The 26,175-nt window shown below is 40.9% G+C and overlaps 2 protein-coding genes across 2 annotated transcripts; both read left to right on the top strand.

Annotated features, from left to right (window-relative positions):
- The first annotated feature begins 2,635 nt into the window (after positions 1-2,635).
- Positions 2,636-10,382, top strand: elob (elongin B). Its single transcript, XM_017697402.2, has 4 exons — positions 2,636-2,711; positions 4,066-4,200; positions 6,883-6,991; positions 8,934-10,382. Exons 1-4 carry the CDS (start codon positions 2,709-2,711, stop codon positions 9,044-9,046), a joined length of 360 nt encoding a protein of 119 aa, XP_017552891.1. The 5' UTR covers positions 2,636-2,708; the 3' UTR covers positions 9,047-10,382.
- Positions 10,383-11,448: 1,066 nt separating this feature from the next.
- Positions 11,449-24,222, top strand: LOC108427313 (putative nuclease HARBI1). Its single transcript, XM_017697365.2, has 4 exons — positions 11,449-11,556; positions 15,530-15,859; positions 19,688-19,928; positions 22,826-24,222. Exons 1-4 carry the CDS (start codon positions 11,539-11,541, stop codon positions 23,542-23,544), a joined length of 1,308 nt encoding a protein of 435 aa, XP_017552854.1. The 5' UTR covers positions 11,449-11,538; the 3' UTR covers positions 23,545-24,222.
- The last annotated feature ends 1,953 nt before the right edge of the window (positions 24,223-26,175 follow it).

Genomic DNA, 26,175 nt, shown 5'->3' with positions numbered 1-26,175 from the left:
TGCAGGAATATGCATGTTTGTCTGCTGTTTGTGTCTGAGGGCAGCAGGCAGGCGATGGGTGTGAGCAAATTACAGGCCCACGCCACTAAAACTGTTACTGGTTTAAAGGGACACAGCATCAAAACTGAACTGTTCTCACTTTTTTAATGAAACAGTATATTGTAGTATGTAAACATGGTTAAAGTTGTTAAATGCACCACATACAGTGAGCTTACATACAACTGCCCATTCAGCCTATGGCACTTTAGCCCTGCCCACTTCCACTGAAGTTATATGGAGTGTTTCAGAACAGAGCTCATTTACATATATCAGTCTTAAAGGCACAGTAACAAAAAAACAGCCTGTTCCATTTCCATTCAACTATCTATCTATCTATCTATCTATCTATCTATCTATCTATCTATCTATCTATCTATCTATCTATCTATCTATCTATCTATCTCCTACTGTCTCTCCTCGCTGTCATTCTTCCTCTCTCTCTTTCTGTCTGTGCTTCTCAGGGTCTCTTGTCCTTACATCCATTGACAATCTTATTCTTTCCACCCATGTAAGATCAGTGGGTAAAATGGAAGGATCATGTAACAGTCTCTCTCTCTCTCTCTCTCTCTCTCTGTGTTGTAGTCTATTCTATTGTATGAACCAATAAATCTATACAGCGGCATCCTGCAGAGAGGAGCAGAAAACTGAAGCAGAAGAATGGAGCGCTCTGATTGGTTGAGAGAAATTAAGCAGAAGAACACAAATGGCTAGAAGCAGGGACGCAGGAAGGTGTTTTGATTTATTGGTGCTTAAATTTTAAGCACTATGAGCAGTTTGTACAGAGCTATGCAAAAATCCAAGACAACTGGTCAGAAAGGCAAGTTACTCATATTTCAGTATCAGGAAAGAAAAACATATTTAAACACATATTTCACAGACAAATACAATAAAGCCTAAACAACTAAATATAATGTCAAAAGTATTTAGTGTATTCACTCTTTACCTTTGACTCACGTTCAGCTTTTCAAATCTGTAGGGCTATTTTTCACACCTCCAGTTCAGTAGAGTTGGTTTACATGTCATGCTTCTCACAACCCAATTAATCTCAAATACGTTTAGACTGGAAGTTAAATAAATGACTTTTGCATTGTTCTGTATGCAATGTATACAAAGATGTCATGCAAAACATATACCATACTTTTTTGGCATAACTGACAATGAATAGAACAGTTGTTAATGCACTTTGTAATTCATTCACTTAAAAATAATCAAAATGTCAGTGGTGGACAGTAACAAAGTAAATGTAATTCATTACTGTACTTAGGTATTTTTGTGCATCTGTACTTTACTGAAGTTTTTCCATTATGGATGACTTTATACTTTTTCCTCCACTACATTTTGCGAAATCTGTTGTTCCTTTTGGTTTCTGTGTGTATAAAAACGTAACATGTCAAAACGAAAGAAGTGCAAAGCAAGAACACCAATCAGGGCACAGCGGTCACTTTGTTTTGAGCTTGTTTTGACCTGTTGCACATACCAACCCAGTGCATAATACCCAACACACTGTTCCATAATACAAATTGCCAATAAAGTGTCACGTAAAACTGAACACACTGTCCTATAATATTAAACACACTGTTCCATAATATATAATACCCAACACATTGTCCCAGAAGGCCAAACGCACTGTCACAGAATACCAAACACTGTCCCATAATACATAATGCATAATACCCAACACATTGTCCCATAATACCAACACACTATCCCAGAATACCTAACACTGTCCCATAATACCAAATACACTTTCCCATAATACCAACACAGTTGCATAATACCCAACACACTGTCATATAATACCAATCACACTGTCCCATAATACCAATCACACTGTCCCATAGTACCAAACACATTGTCCCAGAATAGCAAACACACTGTCCCATAATACCCAACACACTGTCATATAATACCAATCACACTGTCCCATAATACCAAACACATTGTCCCAGAATAGCAAACACATTGTCCCATAATACCCAACACACTGTCCCATAATACCAAACACACTGTCCCATAATACCCAATACATTGTCCCATAATACCAAACACACTGTCACATAATACCAAACACAAACTGTCCCATAATACCCAACACACTGTCACATAATACGAAACACACTGTCCCACAATACCAACCCACTGTCACATAATACCACACTGTCCCGTAATACCAAACACACTGTCACATAATACAACACTGTCCCGTAATACCAAACACACTGTCACATAATACCAAACACAAACTGTCCCATAATACCCAACACTGTCGCATAATACGAAACACACTGTCCCACAATACCAACACACTGTCCCATAATACCCAACACACTGTCACATAATACCACACTGTCCCATAATACCCAACACAGTCCCATAATACCAACACAATCTATCCCAGATTACCCAACACACTGTCACATAATACCCAACACACTGTCACATAATACCCAACACAGTAAATCAACAACACTATTTTCTTCATAACATTTTTCTTAGGTCATTCCCACACTATAATAAATGAAAGAGGCAAATAAACGAATTAAATTATTGGTGTTTAATCTCTTCAAAAGAAGAGCCCATTTGGTGTTTTGGAGCAGCTGCACAAAGGCAGGCAGTGCGATGTGCGCAGTGCAGTGTGGGATAGTGGAGGACTGCGACCGGTAACAGAGATGGTGAGTGTGGATTAGAAACAACGAGCTGCCTTTGATTTAAGCGCTTAAACACGAGTTCTTTCACGCGTTTACTGACTGCTCAGCTTTTCCGTACGTTTGTGCGGCGGATTGTATCTGTCGAGTCCGGGAAATAGTGAGAAACGGTGACAGGGCGCATCTTTGTTTCGCAATATTTTTAGCATGCTAACGTGAGTTAGCTTCCAGTAAATGATGCAGTGTTTCCTTTCAGCGGCGCTAGACAAAAAAGGCTCTGATGTCTGGCTTTAGCTGCTCGACTGAGACCTTAACATGGAAAACGCCGATTATTTAGACGGCCACACTTTAATTTCGCCTGCTACCTTATTCTTTTAATCCTACAGGACGAAGGTGTTAGGTTAATTATTCGCCAGCTTCTTGTTCGAATTTTCCCGTTCCACCTTAAATGGAACATGTAACTGCTGCCTCGTTTAAGGTGGAACGGGAAAAGTGGAGCGAGAAGCTAGCGAATAGCATGCCAACTTCTGGCATGTCAAGAAGTGTCTGTCAGTCAAAATCAGTCAAAGCCCAGAAGAGCCGGGCTGGGCTTTGGGAAGCTGGAGTTGCTTTTTATTCGTATTTTCCATTTGTAAAAACACCGCGTGACTGCTGCACCGTTTAAGGTGGAACGGAAAATTCTAATAAGAATCTGGAGAAACCGACTTAAACCTCGTGTTGACTTTTGGATCTGAGTTAAGCTGGATTAATTTCGCTGACAACTATCCGATACTGATTAAATAGCAGGCTTCTTTTTGGTCTTTTCAGATGTGGAACTGTCAGATTAGGTGACTGAATTAAGTTTAGAGCTAATGGCCCTCACAAAGCTTCTTTTTGTACATAGATAAATACATGAATTTACAGAGCTAAGAAATTTCTTACTTACTTTTTCCAGCAGTTTCAGCTGTTTTTTTTTCTTCTCTATAGTTTTGGCATAGTCACCAACAGTGCAATGGCTACACTGTTAATTTAATGGGCTGTTTCTTGGGCTATTTTCTAATGTAAAAATAAATCATGTTTGTGTATTCAGTACATTTAACAAAAAAAAAAGAAAAACAGTTCTGAATTGTATCTGAATAAGTAAATCAGTGGTGAAAATTGAGTTTTTGTTATGTGCTGTATGGTTTCTGAATGAATCTTATTGATGTGACACCAGATGTTTACTGTTCTAGGTTGAATTGATTTTAGACTGAACGACCTATAAAAAGCCTGCATGTTTGTCCATTATGTGGTTTAGAAATTGATAAGGATTCTGCTGTTTGTAGGTCTGAGAGGATAATGAGAAGATTAGCTTGTGAGATATGAAGAGTCTGATTGGTTCATCTCTTCTTGTTTCTCTCAGGATGTGTTTTTGATGATCAGACGTCACAAGACAACCATCTTCACGGATGCTAAGGAGTCGACCACAGTCTACGAGCTCAAGCGTATCGTGGAAGGCATTCTTAAGCGGCCACCGGAGGAACAGAGACTTTACAAGGTCGGCGAACAAACTCACAGTGCCACTTTCTCAGATATGGGTTAAGCCTAAGACTAAATTTCAGCAGCAATGCATAATTTCCATTGGAATTTTTTTAGTGTGGACATGGGCTTAATCTGGGTCAGGGAAGCCTTCCTAAATTTTAAACATTGCAGTCCTGAAAAGGCAAAAGTTTGAGGTACAGTCATTGAAGAATTTGTAACTATTCCAGTTTACCTGCGTAGTGTTGCTGTCTGTGGTCACCTTCAGCTACTTCAGGTAGTGAATTCAGCTAAAAGGAATAGTTTTAAGCTTTAGTTCAACATAAAAAGGAATATTTGGATGAAAAATCACAATTACACAATTTTCCATTTACTCCAGTTGTAGTCAACCAGGACATGTTTGGTGTCCAGGTTTTGCTTTTTTTAGTGTAATTAGATGTGCAAGCTTGTTACCTTTCTGCAAAATTTACTGTTTTGAATGTTGAACATACTATTCCTGTGAACTAAGTCGATTCAAAGGGTTTTTGATTTGAGCAGAGCAGGGTGTCCTGCCAGGAGATTATTCCGAAAGCAAATCCCTCCTCTATCCCCTAAACACAGCACAGCAGCAGATCCAAATCATTATTCAGCCAAGCCACAGGTATACTATTTAATTTTGACGGGTGTTACAACCTGTCTAGGGTAGGCTGCTACATAAGTGTCTCCCCCAACTTCCCATTACCAACCTGCCAGACCAATCACACTCAAACTCATTACTAATCTAATGAGGTTTATTATGGATTAAGTTTAATATTCAGGGGGGTTCTCAGCCAAAAGAACAAAGAAGATTAGACCTCCCCAATCGACTAACTTACCTATACAAAATAAAAGAAACAAAAATACAAAAACCATAACCTAACTCCCTCAACAGAAATAAAAGAGACAAACAAAAAGACAAACCCCAAAGAAAACAAGGCTACACCCCCTAGGGCTTCCAGTCTAGAAGTCCGAGTCCCTTAAGAAAAGGCTTAACATACCACCAAAGTGGATAGTTTAACACACCATAATAGACTGGCCCGACGACACGGAGAGTAGGCCCAACTACTCCGTGTTTAGAACTTCTTGGTCTGGCTGGTCTGGCGACAACCAGGAAGGAGTAGGAGCCTCGAGGAAGTCAATCAGATCTAAGATAAAGTTAACAGAATGTGAATCACGCTATGTTTGTGAGCAATGAAGTTGCGTAAATATTCTTTCTTCATACACATTGACCTTTTGATCTTGAAAGAGTAAGCTACATATTTATAACAACAGAAATGAAAATACCTTAACTCCAGTTTTTTGGGTGACTGTTGGGAATTGTTTCGCCTCATAGCTCCAACATTAACAGACGTGAAAACTCTTTTAGCGATTTTAATATGTATTTTTTTCATGTTTTTATGCTATTCTTGTGCATTCTGAAACTAAATTACAGGGATAAACCCTGTGGAATAATGCTGTTGAGTTCAGAGTTAAGAATGTGCAAAATTGTGTGTGAAAAAAAAGAAAAGAAAACATGAAAAATTCATAATAAAATCAGCCCATGAGTTTTCATGTTTCTTAGCACTGGAGCTATGAGACTAACGTTACAAACAGACCCTAGAAGTCAGTAGTCACCAAAATCTTTTCTGTATACATTAAGGTTTAGGACACTGTATGACTTATTGTGAGCTATAAAAATTAACAAAACTTCATAATGTAGCTGAATGCAGTGGGCATCCGTTTTAGACAACAGGCATAAGGGCAAATTCTGAGTCCTTTTTAAGTCTTTTTCCATTATCAATAAATAAATACACTAAAGCGCTGATGTGGTGGTGGTGTGCTAATGTGTGTTGTGGTGATACGAGTGGATCAGACGCAGCTGTGCTGCTGGAGTTTTTGCCTGCTCTGTGAGGGTCCATGAGGGTCCTGACCACTGAAAAACAGGGTAAAAGGGGGCTAACAAAGTATGCAGAGTAACAGATGGACTATAGTCTGTAATTGTAGAAGTACAAAGTGCACTTATATAGTAAGTGGAGCTGATAAAATGGACAATGAGTGCAGAAACAAGGATAATAATGGTATGCCTGGTCAGTGTGTGTATGTATGTATGAGTATGTATAAATTGAAACGAGAAATCTAGTGTCCTTATGTATGTTCAGTCAGAAGTTGTATAACCTTCATATTAAAGCATTGCTAGCATAAAAGGATGCTCTGGAGCCTGAGGTGTTTGTACCCAGAGCCCTCAGCGTCAGCTAGGGGAACATAACCGCCCCCCGCCCCCCTCCAGCAATGGACTGTGGAGCAGTGACTCTGCCTTCCATAATAATAGAAAGTATTGATAAATTTAGTGTCAGGTTTCTAGTATAAAGCCTTCCCAGAAGGATAGAGGCCATTACTGCTGCAAAAGGGGTGCAAACACTATACTAATACGCTTGGTTTCAGAAGAAATGCTGGATGAACCATTTTAATGAGCGTTTACAGTAGATTTGTAGATTTATATTCTATGTACTGTAGCTCTCATGGGCTTCTACCAAGTGTGGCTGAGGCAGACAGCGTTATTGAAATGGTCTACGCCTCTTTTTGGTGACTTCATGTCTTTGGCTTTATTTAATTTGTAATGTGACTATGTTGATAAGGTGTAAGTGTTGTTAGTAATGAGTTGGTTTGTAACGCATCCTGCATTTTCTGATATGATCTTCTATAGGATGACATGTTGCTAGAAGACAGCAAGACACTTGGAGACTGTGGATTCACAAACCAGACAGCGAGACCCCAGGCTCCGGCTACAGTAGGACTGGCCTTCCGCATCAGTGGTGAGTGTATGTTCTTTTTATCTGCTGTGGACTTTCAAACACTTGGGGTACATGGTATATTAGCAGCTGGTATGTTACTCTCTAACAGATGGGAATTTTTTTATCATTATTTTTGGTCCAATATAGGAATTACACATGTAAATTACAACTGCTAACTAAGTAACACATTGGACATGCACACTTTGATGTGCATGTTACTTGCTATGGGCATTTGTATTTTTTTAAACATGAATATATAAACAGATCAATGGTTGGATAGCATAGTGGATAACATCTTCTTTTATATAGTGATCGGAAACACTAGCACACAGAAAGCTCCAAAGAATGAGAGAATAGGTATTAGTAGCCTGATATGTGAAATTACAGATAATGGTTACAACTGATTATTTAGTGCCCTATTTTTATGTCATACATAGATTATACAGTGTGAACTAGTATCAAAGTGTAGTTAAAATGAATACTGACATCAGTTACAACAGGATTTGTCAACCCAAATGTTGTCACTTTGTCCTTTCAGTAAAAAAATAATTTCATGTAATTTTTTAAAGTAATGTTTTACCATCTTGGCTGCAAATATGTCTCAGTGTGTGCTCACGTTCTAGTGTAGGATAAAAAAATAATATAAATGGAAAAAAAAAACAGACTTTTCTCTGCTTAAAGCTTTAGCTCAGATATAGCTGCTTTTCTTGCATCTCTGGCAGGAAACTTGTCTACAAAACTAGAACAGTTTTTGTAAAATGTCTCTCAGCGTTGAACTTTTTATGAGGCTGAAGTCCCTTCTCATTCGCCAGTTTCATGTTTGAATTTTTCCGTTCCACCTTAAATAATGTGTGAGGTGCCAGAGTGTAACTGCTGCACCATTTAAGGTGGAACGGGACAATTCGAGAAACTGACTTCAGCTTTGTGACTTTTAGTGTTTGACAGTTTCTCATTGCAGATTAAACATATCAGGGAACCAGCTGGATTGACTATAAACACAAATAAGTTAATTTGTCTCCAAATTATCGATGTTCTTCGTAAATCTTTCCCTTTACTTTTTCATTATTTACTAGCTAGCTGAGTTGTCTGTATCGTTGTGGTGGTCAGCAGTCTGTATGCAAACCTCAGGGTTAAAGCGTGAATTAGCAGTTGTACATGAACTCTAACATTTAAGATCATTTATTATTAAACTGAGCAGCTTGTTGCCGTCCCCTGGGTTACAACAAGGGGTTAATTATTAATTATCATTATTGGCCCAGGGTATGATTGTTGCCTGAGTGGGGGAGAACAGAGCACAACCTAACATGAGGTAAAATTTTACAAGGATATTTATGTAGGTACAGTGAGTACTACCCTGACTAAAGTACAGCCTCCACATGATAGGGGTTGTTTAACACTGTGTTATACAAGGACCTCACCCACACAGATTTATCAAAAGTGTACAAAAATAATATTTTAGTTTTATTTTGCTGACACTAGCTGTTTTAGTAATGTTTGTCACAGCCATTTTTTCACTAATCATATTTACATTTACATTCACAGACTTTGGTAGATGCTTTTATCCAGAGCGACTTGCAGTTTGATCATTTTACACAGGGAGGTGAAGGTAGTGTTCAGAGTCTTTCCCAAGAACTCTTATTGGCATAGTGTAGGGTCTTTCCCTGAGTGGGGGATTGAACCCCAGTCTACAGTGTAGAAGGAAATGTAAATGTAATCTTATTTATTTTGATCAATGTGTCTTTATAAATTTATACTGGGAAGCTTCTCTGCTTGAAATTGATTTTGCTAAACATTTTTTATAAGTTGCCGCTTTGGGCTGAGTTGTTCATAAACAATAGTTGCTGGAAGCAAATGTCTTCATTTGTAGCAGAGATGTGCAGTAAACTTGTATAATTATATAAAATGATTAATATTGTTAATAACTGTATTCAGGCTAAACTAATGACGCTTGTTGTTTCCTCAGATGATGCCTTTGAGCCTCTGCGAGTGGAGCCGTTCTCCACTCCTCCTGAACTGCCCGATGTGATGAAGCCCCAAGACTCCGGCAGCACTGCCAACGAGCAGGCAGTGCAGTGAAGCGGCGGAGGACAGACGACAGAGGGCAGGAGGGGGGGAGATAAAGGGAGGGATAAATTGGGGGAAACATCAGGCATGTAGACAAATTGTTTGAACATGATGGTGCAAAAGGGGGGGAAAGGGGGGGATGCATGAGAAGACTGATCCTGTGTGATGCTGTGACTTTTGCTGAAAATTTGAAATCATTCTCCTTTGCTGCCCTTCTCTAGCCACTGGCTTTATGACTGACTGTGTTAATCTCCAACCCTTCATGCACCCGGTCAAGTCTTTGTTCGGTGCGAAGGTTTCGACCCGCCACCCCATGTACGCTCGGGCACGTTTTTGATTTGCTCATATGTCTCCATGCATTTCTGGATAACCTGCTCATTGGTCAGACTCGGTCATCTAGAGGGGGGTGGCGATAGACTATTTAAAAATCATACCTTTTTATTTAATTCACATGTTTAAGTTTGGGAAATTTGAGCTTTATGTGCTTTGTGTGTTTTGGCTTTGTGTTAAGGGAAGGGGGAGGGTTGTTTTGGGCCTGGAGTGGCTGTAGGCTTTTACAGTGCCCTCTCGAATTGTATTAACAGTATGTTCTGTGTTCAATGGATATTGATATTGTTCTAACTCGTTGTTAAAGGCCCTCTGTTTTACAAAGAGCCTTTGGGGACGTGAAAGCCAGAAGCCGAGGTTTTTGCTACCTTCTAATTTAGAGTAATTGTGCGTGAGACTGCTCAGAAATCATAATGAACATCGAGTTCATATCCCCCGAGGTTACACATGAAAGGTCTGTTCTCCGCAACAGAGCGGTAGATTCCTTGTAAAAACATTTTGTATTTTTTTTTTTTTTTTTTTTGCTTCTTGATGTTTTTTCCCTTCTTTACACTCTCGTAGTAGAAGTTTGTGTCCTGTCATTTTCCAGTATCAGTTTGATTTGAAAGGCAAAGCAGTGTCATTTTGTTAAATTCCCTAATTTTGTATTTAAACCAAAGGGGGAAGTGTAAATGCACGTTGATTTTTTTTTTTTTTTTTTTTTCCCCCTTGTTTTTGTTTTTGTGTGCGTGTTGTTTGTGTGAAGGAATGGCTTAAGTTACATTTTGCAGACCTGTAAGAACAAGGCATAATTGCATAAAGCAGTGATTGTTTCATTTTAACAAAATGCTGACTTGGTGTTCTTCCCCAAAACAGAACTCCTGCTGTCTTGTTTTCGAGAACTTGCTCCTTCTCCGTGATGAGCATGATTCCCCGCCGCACTCTTTCAGCAGGGGGGAAAGGAAGAAATCCTGATGAACAAAGCAATGCAGCGGTATCTGTAATCAAGTTTAAATTAAAACCAACCCTTTTCACACTTGTACACTGTTTTTTTTTCTCTCTCACAGGAAGTGCCCTTACATGCACCTAATAATAGTCATCTGCAGTTATTGGATTATTCAGGTGGTCATGTAAACAGCACACTCTGATTTCTCAGTGCATGTGAGCTCTTACTCTGATTTCTTTTGTTTTTCTCTGTCTGGGCATGTGTGAAGACATAGTGCTGGCCCGGAAATAGCAAGCAGCGTTTAACACAGCATCCGTGAGATGCAGTAAAATGGTTTTTGAGCAAAGCTGAAACCGACTGCATGCTTTACAGCAAGAAGGATTGAAATATTCTTCGTCTTTTGGATGATGAGTATTCAAATTTTCTGCCAATGAGACTTGATGTTTTAAGATCAAGTGCCCATGAAGTTTGAGTTTTGCCTTTTGTCCACATCTCGCCTTCTGTGAGTTTACTAGCAGGTTGTAAAGCTGTAGTCTGATTGCTGTCTGACTGATGTAGACCCAGAGTTTTCCCATTGTCTGATTATCCAAGTTCATGTTAACACGTTGAATGGATTGCTCACAAAATCAGATTTTTTTTTTTTTGCGGTTATAGGATTATTAGGGGCATATAATTAAACACAGTGTTAATATGTATGATATATTTGAGTCTTGAGAAGATGGTTATGACAAAGATGAAATATATATCATTATAATAACAACACATTTTGTGAACTCATAAAAAGCTACAGGGCCAAATGAAATAAGTTTGATAAATCCTGGATGGCAGCCCCAGACCGTACTGTTTATAGAGGGCGACCAGGCTGCACACAGCTCAGTTTTGATTCAATGTTTTTGTGCTTTCTCGAAAACCAGACAAAACTCACTGTTAAAACAGTTTAGACTCGCCTGTTCACAGCTCCTGTACATCCATCCATCCATCCATCCATCCAAACAGATCAAAGCTAGAAATAAAATTATGTTCGTGTTTGGGCCAACCCCCCACCCCCCCACCCCCCAACACCCATATCGTAAGTGGCCTCAACGAAGGAAAAAAGCAAGGATATTTTAGAGTATGGGCTCTTTAATCCTTGTGCGGGAAACCGGCCCTAGTGCGCAATGCGCATGTGCAGTGGCAGTGCTGTGCGGATGGTCATTCAGGGTGCATGTTGCAGTGAGTCGGTTTGAAGTTTTTAGATTCATTTCAGAGCGAAATGGGCTCTCCGGGTTTGGTAAGTACACAGAACTGAAATTAAAAGCAGTGTGTGCAGCCACACAGAGTTATGAGGCCGTATTATCACATTAGCGAGCGTTAGCATGTAGCCTCTGTGGCTAACTAGGTTGAGTAGCTGGTAGTTAAAGAGATGATTATGTTATATTTTTGGCGTAAATATATCCGTACGGTGCTCTTTTCACTACTACAGCCGGTTCGATGTACTACAACAGCTTCACGGTAGTTATTCTGCAGTGCTTTTCAGCGCATCATCATCATCCGCTTAATTAGAAACACCTATCCTGTGCTTCCACTCACTGGCCACTTTATTATGAGCGTCCACCTTGTGCTCCCACTCACTGGCCACTTTATTATGAGCATCCACCTTGTGCTCCCACTCACTGGCCACTTTATTATGAGCATCCACCTTGTGCTCCCACTCACTGGCCACTTTATTATGAGCATCCACCTTGTGCTCCCACTCACTGGCCACTTTATTATGAGCATCCACCTTGTGCTCCCACTCACTGGCCACTTTATTATGAGCATCCACCTTGTGCTCCCACTCACTGGCCACTTTATTATGAACATCCACCTTGTGCTCCCACTCACTGGCCACTTTATTATGAGCATCCACCTTGTGCTCCCACTCACTGGCCACTTTATTATGAGCATCCACCTTGTGCTCCCACTCACTGGCCACTTTATTATGAGCATCCACCTTGTGCCCCCACTCACTGGCCACTTTATTATGAGCATCCACCTTGTGCTCCCACTCACTGGCCACTTTATTATGAGCATCCACCTTGTGCTCCCACTCACTGGCCACTTTATTATGAGCGTCCACCTTGTGCTCCCACTCACTGGCCACTTTATTATGAGCGTCCACCTTGTGCTCCCACTCACTGGCCACTTTATTATGAGCGTCCACCTTGTGCTCCCACTCACTGGCCACTTTATTATGAGCGTCCACCTTGTGCTCCCACTCACTGGCCACTTTATTATGAGCGTCCACCTTGTGCTCCCACTCACTGGCCACTTTATTATGAGCGTCCACCTTGTGCTCCCACTCACTGGCCACTTTATTATGAGCGTCCACCTTGTGCTCCCACTCACTGGCCACTTTATTATGAGCGTCCACCTTGTGCTCCCACTCACTGGCCACTTTATTATGAGCGTCCACCTTGTGCTTCCACTCACTGGCCACTTTATTATGAGCGTCCACCTTGTGCTCCCACTCACTGGCCACTTTATTATGAGCGTCCACCTTGTGCTCCCACTCACTGGCCACTTTATTATGAGCGTCCACCTTGTGCTCCCACTCACTGGCCACTTTATTATGAGCATCCACCTTGTGCTCCCACTCACTGGCCACTTTATTATGAGCGTCCACCTTGTGCTCCCACTCACTGGCCACTTTATTATGAGCGTCCACCTTGTGCTCCCACTCACTGGCCACTTTATTATGAGCGTCCACCTTGTGCTTCCACTCACTGGCCACTTTATTATGAGCGTCCACCTTGTGCTCCCACTCACTGGCCACTTTATTATGAGCGTCCACCTTGTGCTTCCACTCACTGGCCACTTTATTATGAGCGTCCACCTTGTGCTCCCACTCACTGGCCACTTTATTATGAGCATCCACCTTGTGCTCCCACTCACTGGCCACTTTATTATGAGCATCCACCTTGTGCTCCCACTCACTGGCCACTTTATTATGAGCATCCACCTTGTGATTCCACTCACTGGCCACTTTATTATGAGCGTCCACCTTGTGCTCCCACTCACTGGCCACTTTATTATGAGCGTCCACCTTGTGCTCCCACTCACTGGCCACTTTATTATGAGCATCCACCTTGTGCTCCCACTCACTGGCCACTTTATTATGAGCATCCACCTTGTGCTCCCACTCACTGGCCACTTTATTATGAGCGTCCACCTTGTGCTCCCACTCACTGGCCACTTTATTATGAGCGTCCACCTTGTGCTCCCACTCACTGGCCACTTTATTATGAGCGTCCACCTTGTGCTCCCACTCACTGGCCACTTTATTATGAGCATCCACCTTGTGCTCCCACTCACTGGCCACTTTATTATGAGCATCCACCTTGTGATTCCACTCACTGGCCACTTTATTATGAGCGTCCACCTTGTGCTCCCACTCACTGGCCACTTTATTATGAGCGTCCACCTTGTGCTCCCACTCACTGGCCACTTTATTATGAGCGTCCACCTTGTGCTCCCACTCACTGGCCACTTTATTATGAGCATCCACCTTGTGCTCCCACTCACTGGCCACTTTATTATGAGCATCCACCTTGTGCTCCCACTCACTACTCACTAGCCACTTTATTATGAGCATCCACCTTGTGCTCCCACACACTGGCCACTTTATTATGAGCATCCACCTTGTGCCCCCACTCACTGGCCACTTTATTATGAGCATCCACCTTGTGCGCCCACTCACTGGCCACTTTATTATGAGCGTCCACCTTGTGCTTCCACTCACTGGCCACTTTATTATGAGCGTCCACCTTGTGCTCCCACTCACTGGCCACTTTATTATGAGCATCCACCTTGTGCTCCCACTCACTGGCCACTTTATTATGAGCATCCACCTTGTGCTCCCACTCACTGGCCACTTTATTATGAGCATCCACCTTGTGCTCCCACTCACTGGCCACTTTATTATGAGCGTCCACCTTGTGCTCCCACTCACTGGCCACTTTATTATGAGCGTCCACCTTGTGCTCCCACTCACTGGCCACTTTATTATGAGCGTCCACCTTGTGCTCCCACTCACTGGCCACTTTATTATGAGCATCCACCTTGTGCTCCCACTCACTGGCCACTTTATTATGAGCATCCACCTTGTGATTCCACTCACTGGCCACTTTATTATGAGCGTCCACCTTGTGCTCCCACTCACTGGCCACTTTATTATGAGCGTCCACCTTGTGCTCCCACTCACTGGCCACTTTATTATGAGCGTCCACCTTGTGCTCCCACTCACTGGCCACTTTATTATGAGCATCCACCTTGTGCTCCCACTCACTGGCCACTTTATTATGAGCATCCACCTTGTGCTCCCACTCACTACTCACTAGCCACTTTATTATGAGCATCCACCTTGTGCTCCCACACACTGGCCACTTTATTATGAGCATCCACCTTGTGCCCCCACTCACTGGCCACTTTATTATGAGCATCCACCTTGTGCGCCCACTCACTGGCCACTTTATTATGAGCGTCCACCTTGTGCTTCCACTCACTGGCCACTTTATTATGAGCGTCCACCTTGTGCTCCCACTCACTGGCCACTTTATTATGAGCATCCACCTTGTGCTCCCACTCACTGGCCACTTTATTATGAGCATCCACCTTGTGCTTCCACTCACTGGCCACTTTATTATGAACATCCACCTTGTGCTTCCACTCACTGGCCACTTTATTATGAACATCCACCTTGTGCTCCCACTCACTGGCCACTTTATTATGAGCATCCACCTTGTGCTCCCACTCACTGGCCACTTTATTATGAGCATCCACCTTGTGCTCCCACTCACTGGCCACTTTATTATGAGCATCCACCTTGTGCTCCCACTCACTGGCCACTTTATTATGAGCATCCACCTTGTGCTCCCACTCACTGGCCACTTTATTATGAGCATCCACCTTGTGCTCCCACTCACTGGCCACTTTATTATGAGCATCCACCTTATGCTTCCACTCACTGGCCACTTTATAAGAAACGCCTGCCTTGTACTTCTGTTCACTGGCCACTTTATGTATGTACCATTGAAATGATGTTTCTCAGTTTTTGGCATAATTTGAAAGTACCCATGGTCCTATATATATATATATGTATATGCGGTTTTTACATGTTAATTTGAGAGAAGAGCGGCTCTGTCCATCAAATTGTCCATCAAAAGGTGGAATACAGTCAGATTTCTGTTAAAGTGGCCAGTGTTCCTTTGTGTACCTTTCTGCAGATGGAGTTTCGTAAGTCCTGTTTCGGAGCAGCTGGCCGACTGATGATGGACATCATGCAGTTTGACTGGGAGCCTCTGGGTCACTGGGAGCTCGACCAGCGCCTGGACCAGGCAGTGGAGGAGATGATCGAGGCTGATCTGATGTCCAGTGTCCAGGCTCAGTGTAGCCCTGTTTTAATGCAGGTGTCTCCACAAGAAGACTTCTTGCCTTTCACACAAGAGCAAACACAAACTGTGACCATTCAGGTGTCGGAGGAGCCCCCGTCCACTGTTTTCCTGGAGGAGCAGGAAGAGAACATCAGTGAAATAGAGGGAAACCCCACCGTTCAGGTCTGTTTCAAACTTCTGACCTTGTGGGATAATGCTTCACTTATAACATTCAGAACAAGTGAATACTTTTAAGACAGAATGACACTAACTTTAGACAGCTATTCTCTGGATGACATAACACATTGCCAAATCATCTTTAGCAGCAGTCAGGCAGGCTGGCTTTATTGTTATAACTCACAATACTAAACAATATAAACTTAGTGTATCTTCTTATGTAACATACTGACAGTGTTGGTTGATATGTCACATGTACTGAAATATTCATGTTGATGTCACATAGCAATCTCGATTTTTGTTTTTAGCTGTATTGATGGATAACAATAGCTAATACATATAGATATTATAATTTATACAACAGTTAGTTTCGGCCACGCAAGCTGATTGGTTGAGAGGCATTCTAACTGTGCTGACATTTCACCACAACATCACTTCAATAAGAGGCTGTTGCTAAGCAACGAATATGACCACTGTAGGAGATACTAAAGCCATTTGAACGTTTTTACTTCTTACTTTGCCACAAACAGAAAATGGACACTTTTAAGATCACATCTGACCGACAGCCAATTTGGTCAGATTCTGAAGATGAGACGACACTAAATTCGTAAACTGTCATCACAGCTGAGCAGCTTTTCAGTGACAGCTGTGACAGAAGAACAGCTAAACAACCTGGGATCAGCCAGAAATGAACCCAGTACCATTCGCCAGATGAGAAGTCTGATCTTCAGAGTCTGACCAAATCGGACTGAGCCATAAAACTGACCCGATAGCGAGTGGGCGGAGCTCGTTACTCTGACATAGCAACAAGCTGCTTGTTACGGAACTTTGATTTGGTGGAAGGAACTGAATATTAACATATTAAACGCCGCATTCACGGCCTAGTTTATTAATTTATTACTTTATTTATTTAACTGCTGTGTAAAAGCAATAGAACACTCGAGGTTGTGTGTTATCACTATGATCTACGGCGACCTAATCACAGCCATGATGTTATTGCACAATAACACACTCTCGTCTTCTATTGCTTAAATAATACATATTCTTTTATATATATATATATTTTTTTTTGTGTGTGTGTATGTGTATATATGCCTTCAGAACTGCCTTAATTCTTCGTGCCATACTTTCACAAGGTGTTGGAAACGTTCCTCAGAGATTTTGGTTGGTTATTTGAGTTACTGTTGCCTTTCTATCATCTGGAACCAGTCTGCCCATTCTCCTCTGACCTCTCACATCAACAAGGCATTTTCGTCCACACAACTGGATATTTTCTCTTTTTCTGACCGTTCTCTGTAACCCTAGAGATGGTTGTGCATGAAAATCCCAGTAGATCAGCAGTTTCTGAAATACTCAGACCAGCCCGTCTGGCACCAACAACCACGCCACGTTCAAAGTCCCTTAAATCACCTTTCTTCCCCATTCTGATGCTCGGTCTGCACTTCAGTAAGTTATCTTGACATACCTAAATGCATCGAGTTGCGGCCACGTGATTGACTGATTAGCTATTTGTGTTAACAAGCAACTGAACAGTTAGTACCTGGTTCTAGAAGTGTACCTAATAAAGTGGCTGGTGAGTGTGTATGTATGTATGTATGTATATATAAAGATAGATTAGAATGCGCAATAATATCCAATGATATCAATAATTGCTTTAAAAAAAAAGATTGGACAGATGTTTTGATTTGGCAAAATTTCAAAGCGATATTTTATGACATTTATTTTTAAGCTTTAACGTTAATATAAATTTAGACAAATGATTGTTGTCTGCAGAATTATGTGATATACTATGTTGTCATCATCCAAGTTAGTTATGAACTTTCACACCTTAGTATTATGAGTCTTGATCTATACCTCACATTTTCACTGATTATGATAGAATTACCACTTAATTACCATTTGGGCTAGTTTTAATATTATTGAATAATTTATGTTGATAACTTTAATCTGTGCAAATGGCATGTAACGGTGTTGGGGCAATTAACTCTGATTTTGACAGAGTCTGATTTTGTTACAGTGAACCAGGTGTTGCCATGACTACAACACAAATATAGCCATTATATTTAATATCCAGAACCAACAATGACCCTACACGTGTCTTCTGAGTTCTTATATGTAGTGATGGTAGTAAATAACATAACAATAATAATAATAGCAAATCTAAACCATAACGTTTTTTTGAGTACCATTTTGAATTTTACTGTAAAAAATGTAGTTAAACATAAAAAGTAAGTAATTGGGTTAACTTGAAATATTGAGCTCATTAAACTTGACAATAAAAGGTTAACAAATGTAAAACACATTCTTTTGTTAATATTACACGTTCGTTGCAGAACATTTCGAGTTAACCTAGGAACCTACTTTTAAACTTTTTTAAGTTTAAAAGCTGCATTTTTTACTTTTTAATACTGATAGATTCTGTATGTTTGAGCTTATGAAGATGTTTTAATATATTTCATGTCTGTGTTATTTAGACTTGGGACTTTTGGTCTCAGGAAGTTTGCTCTATTGTAATTCTAATAGCTCCATCAGCCATTTGGAAATCTGTCATTTAGTCTCACAACACAGCTCCTTGAATCCACATTCGCTGTTGAATCATCTAGACGGTCTCCGACTTGTCTTCACACCTAGCCGTGATGTCTCTGTTGGATCTGGATCTGTGTAAAGCCTGTACTTCTCACTGCATCGGCAGAGGTCTCAGACCCTGAGTCAGACCCTCCCCCATTTGCGATTATATACCACATTTATATTAATCCTCTGCATTCTGTGAGGGACCTTTTAGAGGCATTAAGTTCTTCTGATGGCTGGTTCCCATCACCACTGTGAAGAGTTCAGACTGTAAGTTTCTCTAGAACAGAGCATTTCACACCAAACCACTCTGAATGACTGTGTTTACATCTTAATGATTGATTTATGCAAACATATTGAGAAATCACTGGAAATCCCCTTTGGTTCTGTGTGTGGTACAAAATATTGCCCAACATGTGCATGAGCTCTTTTTCTGGACAAGCTTGAACATCTCACTATCTGCTGGAGAGCTGATCTCAAGAAAGAGTGTCTTTGTTTCATTTACATGATTCCCAGCATTCTTTGCCAGACTGAAATCATCTGTTATTCTTTCTCCAAGTGGGATTTAAAGTGTGTACATATGAACTTTTCACCTGGAAAAACTTATTTAAGGTACACAATTGGGTCTTAAACCACTGTTGTACCTTTTGAGGGGGCATTTACACCGTTAGTACCTTGATGAATCTTCTTCTTCTTCTTTCGGCTGCTCCCTTTAGGGGTCGCCACAGCGGATCATCTGCCTCCATCTTGCCCTATCCACTACCTCCTCTACTTTTATACCAACCATCTCCATGTCCACCTTCACTACATCCATAAACCTTCTCTGAGGTCTACCTCTTCTCCTTCTACCCGGCAGCTCCATCTCCAACATTCTTTGCCCAATATATCCACTATTCCTCCTCAACACATGTCCAAACCATCTCAACCTGGCCTCTCTGGCTTTATCTCCAAACTTGATGAATGAAAAATTATAATTTATAACAGTGTTTCTTTAATATTTACTGTGCTGTGTAATTTCATGGTAAGCAGAACAGTTGTAGTACTCAGAAGCTCAAGATAAATGTCTTTATTAATTCTAACTTAAATATCATTTGTTACTGTTATGCTAAATTGTGGTATCAAAGTTTATGAATGCTGGCTTGACAGCCGACAAAATTAGCATATTTCAGTCAGAATCTCTGTATCGGTGGATCCCATTCTTTTCAGTTTGTTACTCCATTGAGTTTGTCTGCATGTTGGTAATTCTTTTATTTCTCCTTCTCTCAGTATGTCACAGCTCTTCTACAGGACTCCAACTCGAGCCACAGTCAGAGCCGGCTGACCGGGAGAGCTCGTTTGTCCCTGTCTCACACCGTCTTCCTGTCGCTCACCCTGCTGTCCAAACGCCTCAGCTACCGCACCGTCTCCTCCACCTTCCGCCTGGAGAAAGGCAACATCCACAGGATCTTCTTCTCCTTCTGTGACCGTGTCAACGCACTGAAGGACCAGCTGATACGATGGCCCACTGGTGTGTAGACATCAGCATGGTTGTGTGCAGCTTGATGTTGTGTAATTGGTAACACTTTACTATGCAGTATTCATAATGCTACATGACACCTGCATAAACCTTTTATAACTGAGGTAAATTGGAATAAACATTTGTAAAGGTTTATTCCAAAAAGCGGCAGTTGTCATGAAGGTTGCTTTAGTTTATTTTGATGTCATTTCACCTTATGCTAACCAGACACTAGAAGACTTTGAAAAGACGTTTAAAAGACTAAACCCTGCCACCCTCCCACACCTAGAGACCGTGTCATCGTTTTAGTCACAGACTGTGCTTTTGAGAGACTGGAGATATTGCAGGATCACTATTCATAAGACTGCAAACCAGATCTTTGATCATTTCCCGTCAAGCACCTAGTAGAAATTTACGATGTACCCTTCTCCTTCTCCGCTGTGTAGTGGTACAGATGGAAAGATATGCTGGCTGGGTGTGTGAAGGCCTAGGGCCCAGTTTACCGTAGAAGGATATGATGAACTAAACCATAATAAACTAACAAACAAAAATAGAAACCACTATAACAGAACAAAAAAAAGGAAAAAAGACATTGATGCTTCTTCAGTGATGCCATTCTTAAGGTCCTCTGCGCATTTCCTTACATCACTGTTACACTCAATGAACATGGCATATTAAAACAGCAAGTTTACATTTTTAATATGGTTATTTATAAGTGGGGCTTATTTTTCATTGTTTCAGGCTCTCACCCATGCACTTTCTCCCTTCTCTCTCCCTCTCTCCCTCTTTCTTATCCTTCGTATCACACTGCACACATGCACTTTCTCTCCCATGTGGCTCTGGCACGTCATTATTTCCATAGACTTAAAACTAAAATAATATTAAAACCAGTTGATTTTGTCATAGCAAGACGAGAAAAAGACTGACCTAAAACAACCCTCCTGACCACCTCACACTATCCGATCGAGATGACGCGAGCGTGACGCAATTCCAGCAAGAGTCTCATGGTTTTATTCTGACATTGGAAATTTGTCTGTAACAGTGAAATCACGTGAAAAGTTGTTTGGGGTAAGGCCAGCGTTAGAAAGTGTTATGACAGCTGATGCTTGAAATAGGCCTTTGTAAATGTACATAAAGGTTTATGTCAGTTGTTATGAAAGGCTTATGTAGGGGCTATGTGGTTTTATGAATGCTGCCCTTCAGTAAAGTGTCACTGTCCACTTTTTATACCTTTGAATATTTCCTGCTTTGGAGTAATATGTTCTTTGTTTGGCTGTTCGTGTTGCTGTAGGGATGTTGAGTTGTGCTGCATCTCTTGGATAAATTTGTAGCTGATATAATCTTTAATTATAGAATGCATGTCCATTTCCTCTACATCAAAAGACGTGTCAGAAAGACACAATGTGTCCTCTAATGAGAAAATGTAGCTACTTTAAGGTCACCCATTGCTGAAACCAGGGTTCAGCTGTGCATACAGCTTGTATAATCTTGTATAAATGTGTAGAAAAAGAATATCCAATAGAATTGGGATGTACTTGCGCATAAGGTCGCCATTCACAAAGCCAAGTGTTAACTACAGGGGTATAAAGCCTCCTGGTCTCAGTCTCAGATGTTCTGCCCACATATGAGCAGTGTGTCTGACAGCTATTGCCACAACTATCGCCAGTTCCAGTCTGATTGGCTGTCCACACGTCTTTGTGTATGCACTTCTGTGCAGGAGGTTTTATCTGATGGGACACTTTTGTAAGGAGTTGCCTGCTCAGTGCTGACCATTATTAGTTGTGAATAATCATAAACAGACAAACCTGAAATAACAGATACAATTCGCCCATGAAAACATCAAACACATGATTGTGGTTTTTATATATGTATATATATATATATATATATATATATATATAAAATCAAATATTTTGAATTGAATAAATAACCTCACCTATTCAAATATCAAATGTTTACATGAACTTAAATGAATATTTAACTGAAAACGTTGGTCAAACTTTTTATCCCTATTTTACAGCATTTCGTCTTTTAGAAGTTTATTCTTTGAAGCATTCAGCAGCTTTCAAGCAAGATTCCCTTATGTTTGCAGACACATATGAATGTGCATGACTTGGTTATGTCAGTGGCATGTAGCAGTTTCCAAGTAAAGCAGTTTGTGGTTGGCCTGTTTCAGTAAAAGTTTAAGTGAGGCTCATGGATTTAAAATGTGATCAGTTTGGTATTTTTCATTTTAAAGCTTCGCACCACGTGTGAGAGACTTTTCACATTTTTCTTTGTTTACTTGCTGTATTTTCTGCTTTGCGGTCTCTGTTTTTATTGGCTGTTTCCAGGAATCCGTTCAGATTGAGTCATTCACCAGTTTACACTACAATTACAACCAGAGTTGTGTCGAAAAAGTCAAACATGTCTGATATACTCGGCCTCGCCCCTCACAAACTACTCGTTTCTCTAGACTAGAACCAACCAGCACAGACTCAGCTAGACTTAGAACCGGGGATATAATCGGGGTAAAAGTCATGTAGTGTAACTGCAGCTTTAAGGGGAAGTATTGCAATCTCTAGCAATGGGTAGGTGGTTGGGTTCCTCTGAGCGGTGGAGCAGTGGAACTGTGTTCTTTGGAGTGATGGAGCTCCATTCAGTATGATGAGTTGGGATGAGTTGAAGTGTCCGGAACTGACCATCCAACATCAGTACTTGACCTCACTAATGCTCAATCAAATCCTCACAGCAATGTTCAACATCTAGTGTAAAGTCTTCACAGAAGAGTTGAGACTTACTGCAGCAAAGAGGGACAGACTTCCGATTAATACCCTCATTTTAGAAGAAACACTGGATGCCTTTGGACTTGTGTGTCTTGTATGTAATGTAAGGTAAATGACAACTTTATTACATCTTCACATCTGTAGGTGAGGAAGCTGCAGAGCACCTGCTTCCCTTCTCTAGCTGGTTGGGGTGGGATGAAAGGCTGGAGGAGAGGGGTTTACCTCAAGTGTTGGGGATGCTGGGCCACACCCGCATCCCCATCCGCCTTCCAATCAGCAAACAGGACGGGGAGAGTGCTGTGCCGTATGCAAAGAGGCTGAAAAAGGAGCCCCATCCAGACTCCTGGCTGAACCTGGAGCTGGTGTGCAACAGCCAAGGCCGGTTTATCCACTGTCGCATCAGCAGAGGCTCTGACAGGGACAGGGGCAGCGCCCTGAGCGATAAACTCCAGCACAACCCTGAACTCATGCCTCCGGGGACCTGCCTGCTGGCCAGAGTGGGATATCCTCTCACTGGACACATACTGACCCCATTCTCCCCAGGCCGAAGTCCCCAGGAAAACCTCTACAACAGGTCAGTAGAGGCCCACCTGGGCGGTTTTGACCAGGCCGTGGCCGACCTGAAGGAATGCTTTCAGAAACTGAGGTACCTGGACATGGGCAACTTTGAGAGGGCGAAGGCCGTGGTGTTAACCTGCTGTATTCTGCACAATGTGTTTCTGGAGATGGGTCATGTGACCAAGGGGCAGGTGGACAGGGAGGTGAGGGAAGAAGAAGAAGGAAGAAAAGAAGAGGCTGGTATAACTCTGAGAGATACTGTGGTAAATCTGCTGTACAGCGCCCTGGAGGAAGGAACAGATTAACTTATGGGTGGAGCTTAAAATCAGATTGACATCATCATCATCACTGACATGTAAACAAAGAAATTCAGACAAGTTTGATGTGAAATGATTACCTGTTTTTAAAACGCTTTACACAGTGGAGATTGACGGCAGCAATCATAATATATGCATGTATACAACTCAGAACAGCCAGGTCTTTATATGGAATGTCCATAATGGTAAAAAGGTGATAAGCCTGACTCTGAATAATTTTATTTATAACTCAAACGTTTAATTTTGTGGATATTTTGACCAAATTTGTGGAATTCGTTTTTCATATGTGTTTTTTCAAATCAGTTGTTTTTATATGGACAGTCTGAATCCTAAATTTCCTTTGGGATCAATAAAGTATCTATCTATCTATCATCTGATTTCTAAAGTTATAAAGCTACTTTCCATGAATCAGCTGTTCAGTTTGAAGTACTGAATGAACGCCTATTAATTTGTTCTAGTAGGTTGTTTTGTATATTTCAGTTAACAATCTAAACTTATTTTGGTGACGGACAGTTATTTTGGTTGTTCGTCCTAAAAAAGGATATTTGAATTCATTTCATTTCTACAGAGCCCTGCTGATTACATCCTGTATAAATAAAAATAATGCATGGCCATGCCATATTAACATGTGGGAACGAAATCCTAATGCATGGCTTAGTAAAGCTTGGGAACAAGATAATTAAGTCATGAACACGACTTAGTAAGGTTTGAGCTTTGACCACGGCATAAGGCATGATCTCATAGCCGTACCTTACTAAATCGTGGCCACAACTTAATTGCCTCGTTCCCGCACTTTACTAAGTCATGGCCACACATTAGGATCTTGTTCTCACTGCTTATTTTGTCCATACATTAGGATCTCATTCCCATTACGCATTATTCTGATTTATAAGGAATGTCATCAGCATCATAACTGTGTCACAACTTAATTATCTAATATCTGCGCCTTACTAAGTCATTACCACGCAATAGGATCTTGGACTCGTACTGTACTAAGTCGTGCCCACCACTTAATTGGCGACGCATTAGGCTTCCCATTTAGCATTATTCTGATTTGTAAGGGACGTCATCAGCGGGGCTCTGTTCATTTCCTGTAGACAGCAGTTTTTGAGGTTTGAGGCACATTTTAGCCAGATGTTTATACATGTGTAAATGCATCGGTCACATTCTACAAAACCCCACCCACTGATGTGACCCCGCCCCCTGCTGTTCTGCATGTAAGGAAACAATGCGAACATGAGAGCCACTTGGTTCAGAGGAGATTCTGCTGAGTTTAATCGAACAACATGCCAGTTTGGTTGGCCTTTACTTCGCCTTGTCATTGTTTACTGCCTCACTGTGTTATATTTTAACACATAATGACTGATACAGGAGGCTTATTATTCAACACACTCATCTTCTTGTAAATAACCATGTAAAGGAAATTAAAAGTGGTAGGAAAAAAAACTTATTTTTAAGGGGCCACCAATTTTTATCAGGTTTCAGTCCAGATGCAAGTGACATTGAAAGACCAGTGTTAAAGATGGTGTTCAGGAACGTTTTTTGAGAGGACATCCCTCCCTCAGGCATTTCAGTTATTACGCAGTTATTTCTTCATGTATGTAATTCCTGTGGAACAGAATAAAAGCACTTTGGTTAAAAGTCACCTAAAAGCTGAATTCCTCTGAAAACTGGGGTTTGTGCATATAATCACACACTTTGTGTAGCCTGTAGCGCCTCGTGCACCTGGAGCTGTATTACAGAAACGTTTCCTGTCTTTTGGTCTTAATATAATATCTGACGGGTCAAGATACTTTTATCACAAATCCGTATTACAGAACCAAATCTGATCTTGATTTAGGAATCCTACAGCGTCTGATCTCAGATAAGTGAGGAAATCTTAACTTACTCGATCGACGTCGACAATCAGCTGTCAAGTCTGTTACCTAGCAACCAAGCATACAGCTGAAATGTAAACACGTAATCAAAACATTTCAGAAACACAACTGTCCGTATCATTAATGATGTTTTGATGGGTCACTTTGTTGATTTTAGGGTTGTCGGTTAACAATTAGTCACCGACTAATGACAGTTATCAGTCAGAATTTGCCAATATTGGCATCCCTAGTTCAAATCAATTGTAATCATTATTCATTATTTAATATTCTTTAAATTATGTTATATTTTGAATAAAGCTGTGAGGCTATTTTCAAATGGAGAAAGGCTTGTATATGTATGTGCTTTTAGTTTTTAGATTTTATATATTTACAATAATAAAAATAGGAGTTTGATGTAGCACGTAAATGTTAAAAGTTTAATTTAGAGTTCATTGTTTTTGTGATGTCACCAAAAAAATCTTGTTTATACAGCTCCGCTTATACAGCCTACAGCAGTTTAGCCCCGCCCATTCACGCTTAAGTTATAAAGAGATTTCAGTTCTGCAGCACAATGCAGGGGAACCAATCAGAGGAGAGGACATTTACATAAATCAGTCTTAAAGGCACAGTAATAAAAACTGCCTGTTTAATTGAAAGGGATAAAGAGAGGTTGGAAAAAAGAATTATGACTGATTTTAATACATAAAACCACAAATGTCAAAAGTGGACATCAGGGAGGAAAAAATAAAACACAAGAAAAAGG

Source organism: Pygocentrus nattereri, chromosome 14, assembly GCF_015220715.1.
Source record: "Pygocentrus nattereri isolate fPygNat1 chromosome 14, fPygNat1.pri, whole genome shotgun sequence".
Lineage (NCBI taxonomy): Eukaryota > Metazoa > Chordata > Actinopteri > Characiformes > Serrasalmidae > Pygocentrus > Pygocentrus nattereri.
This window is presented reverse-complemented; position numbering and strand designations above follow the sequence as displayed.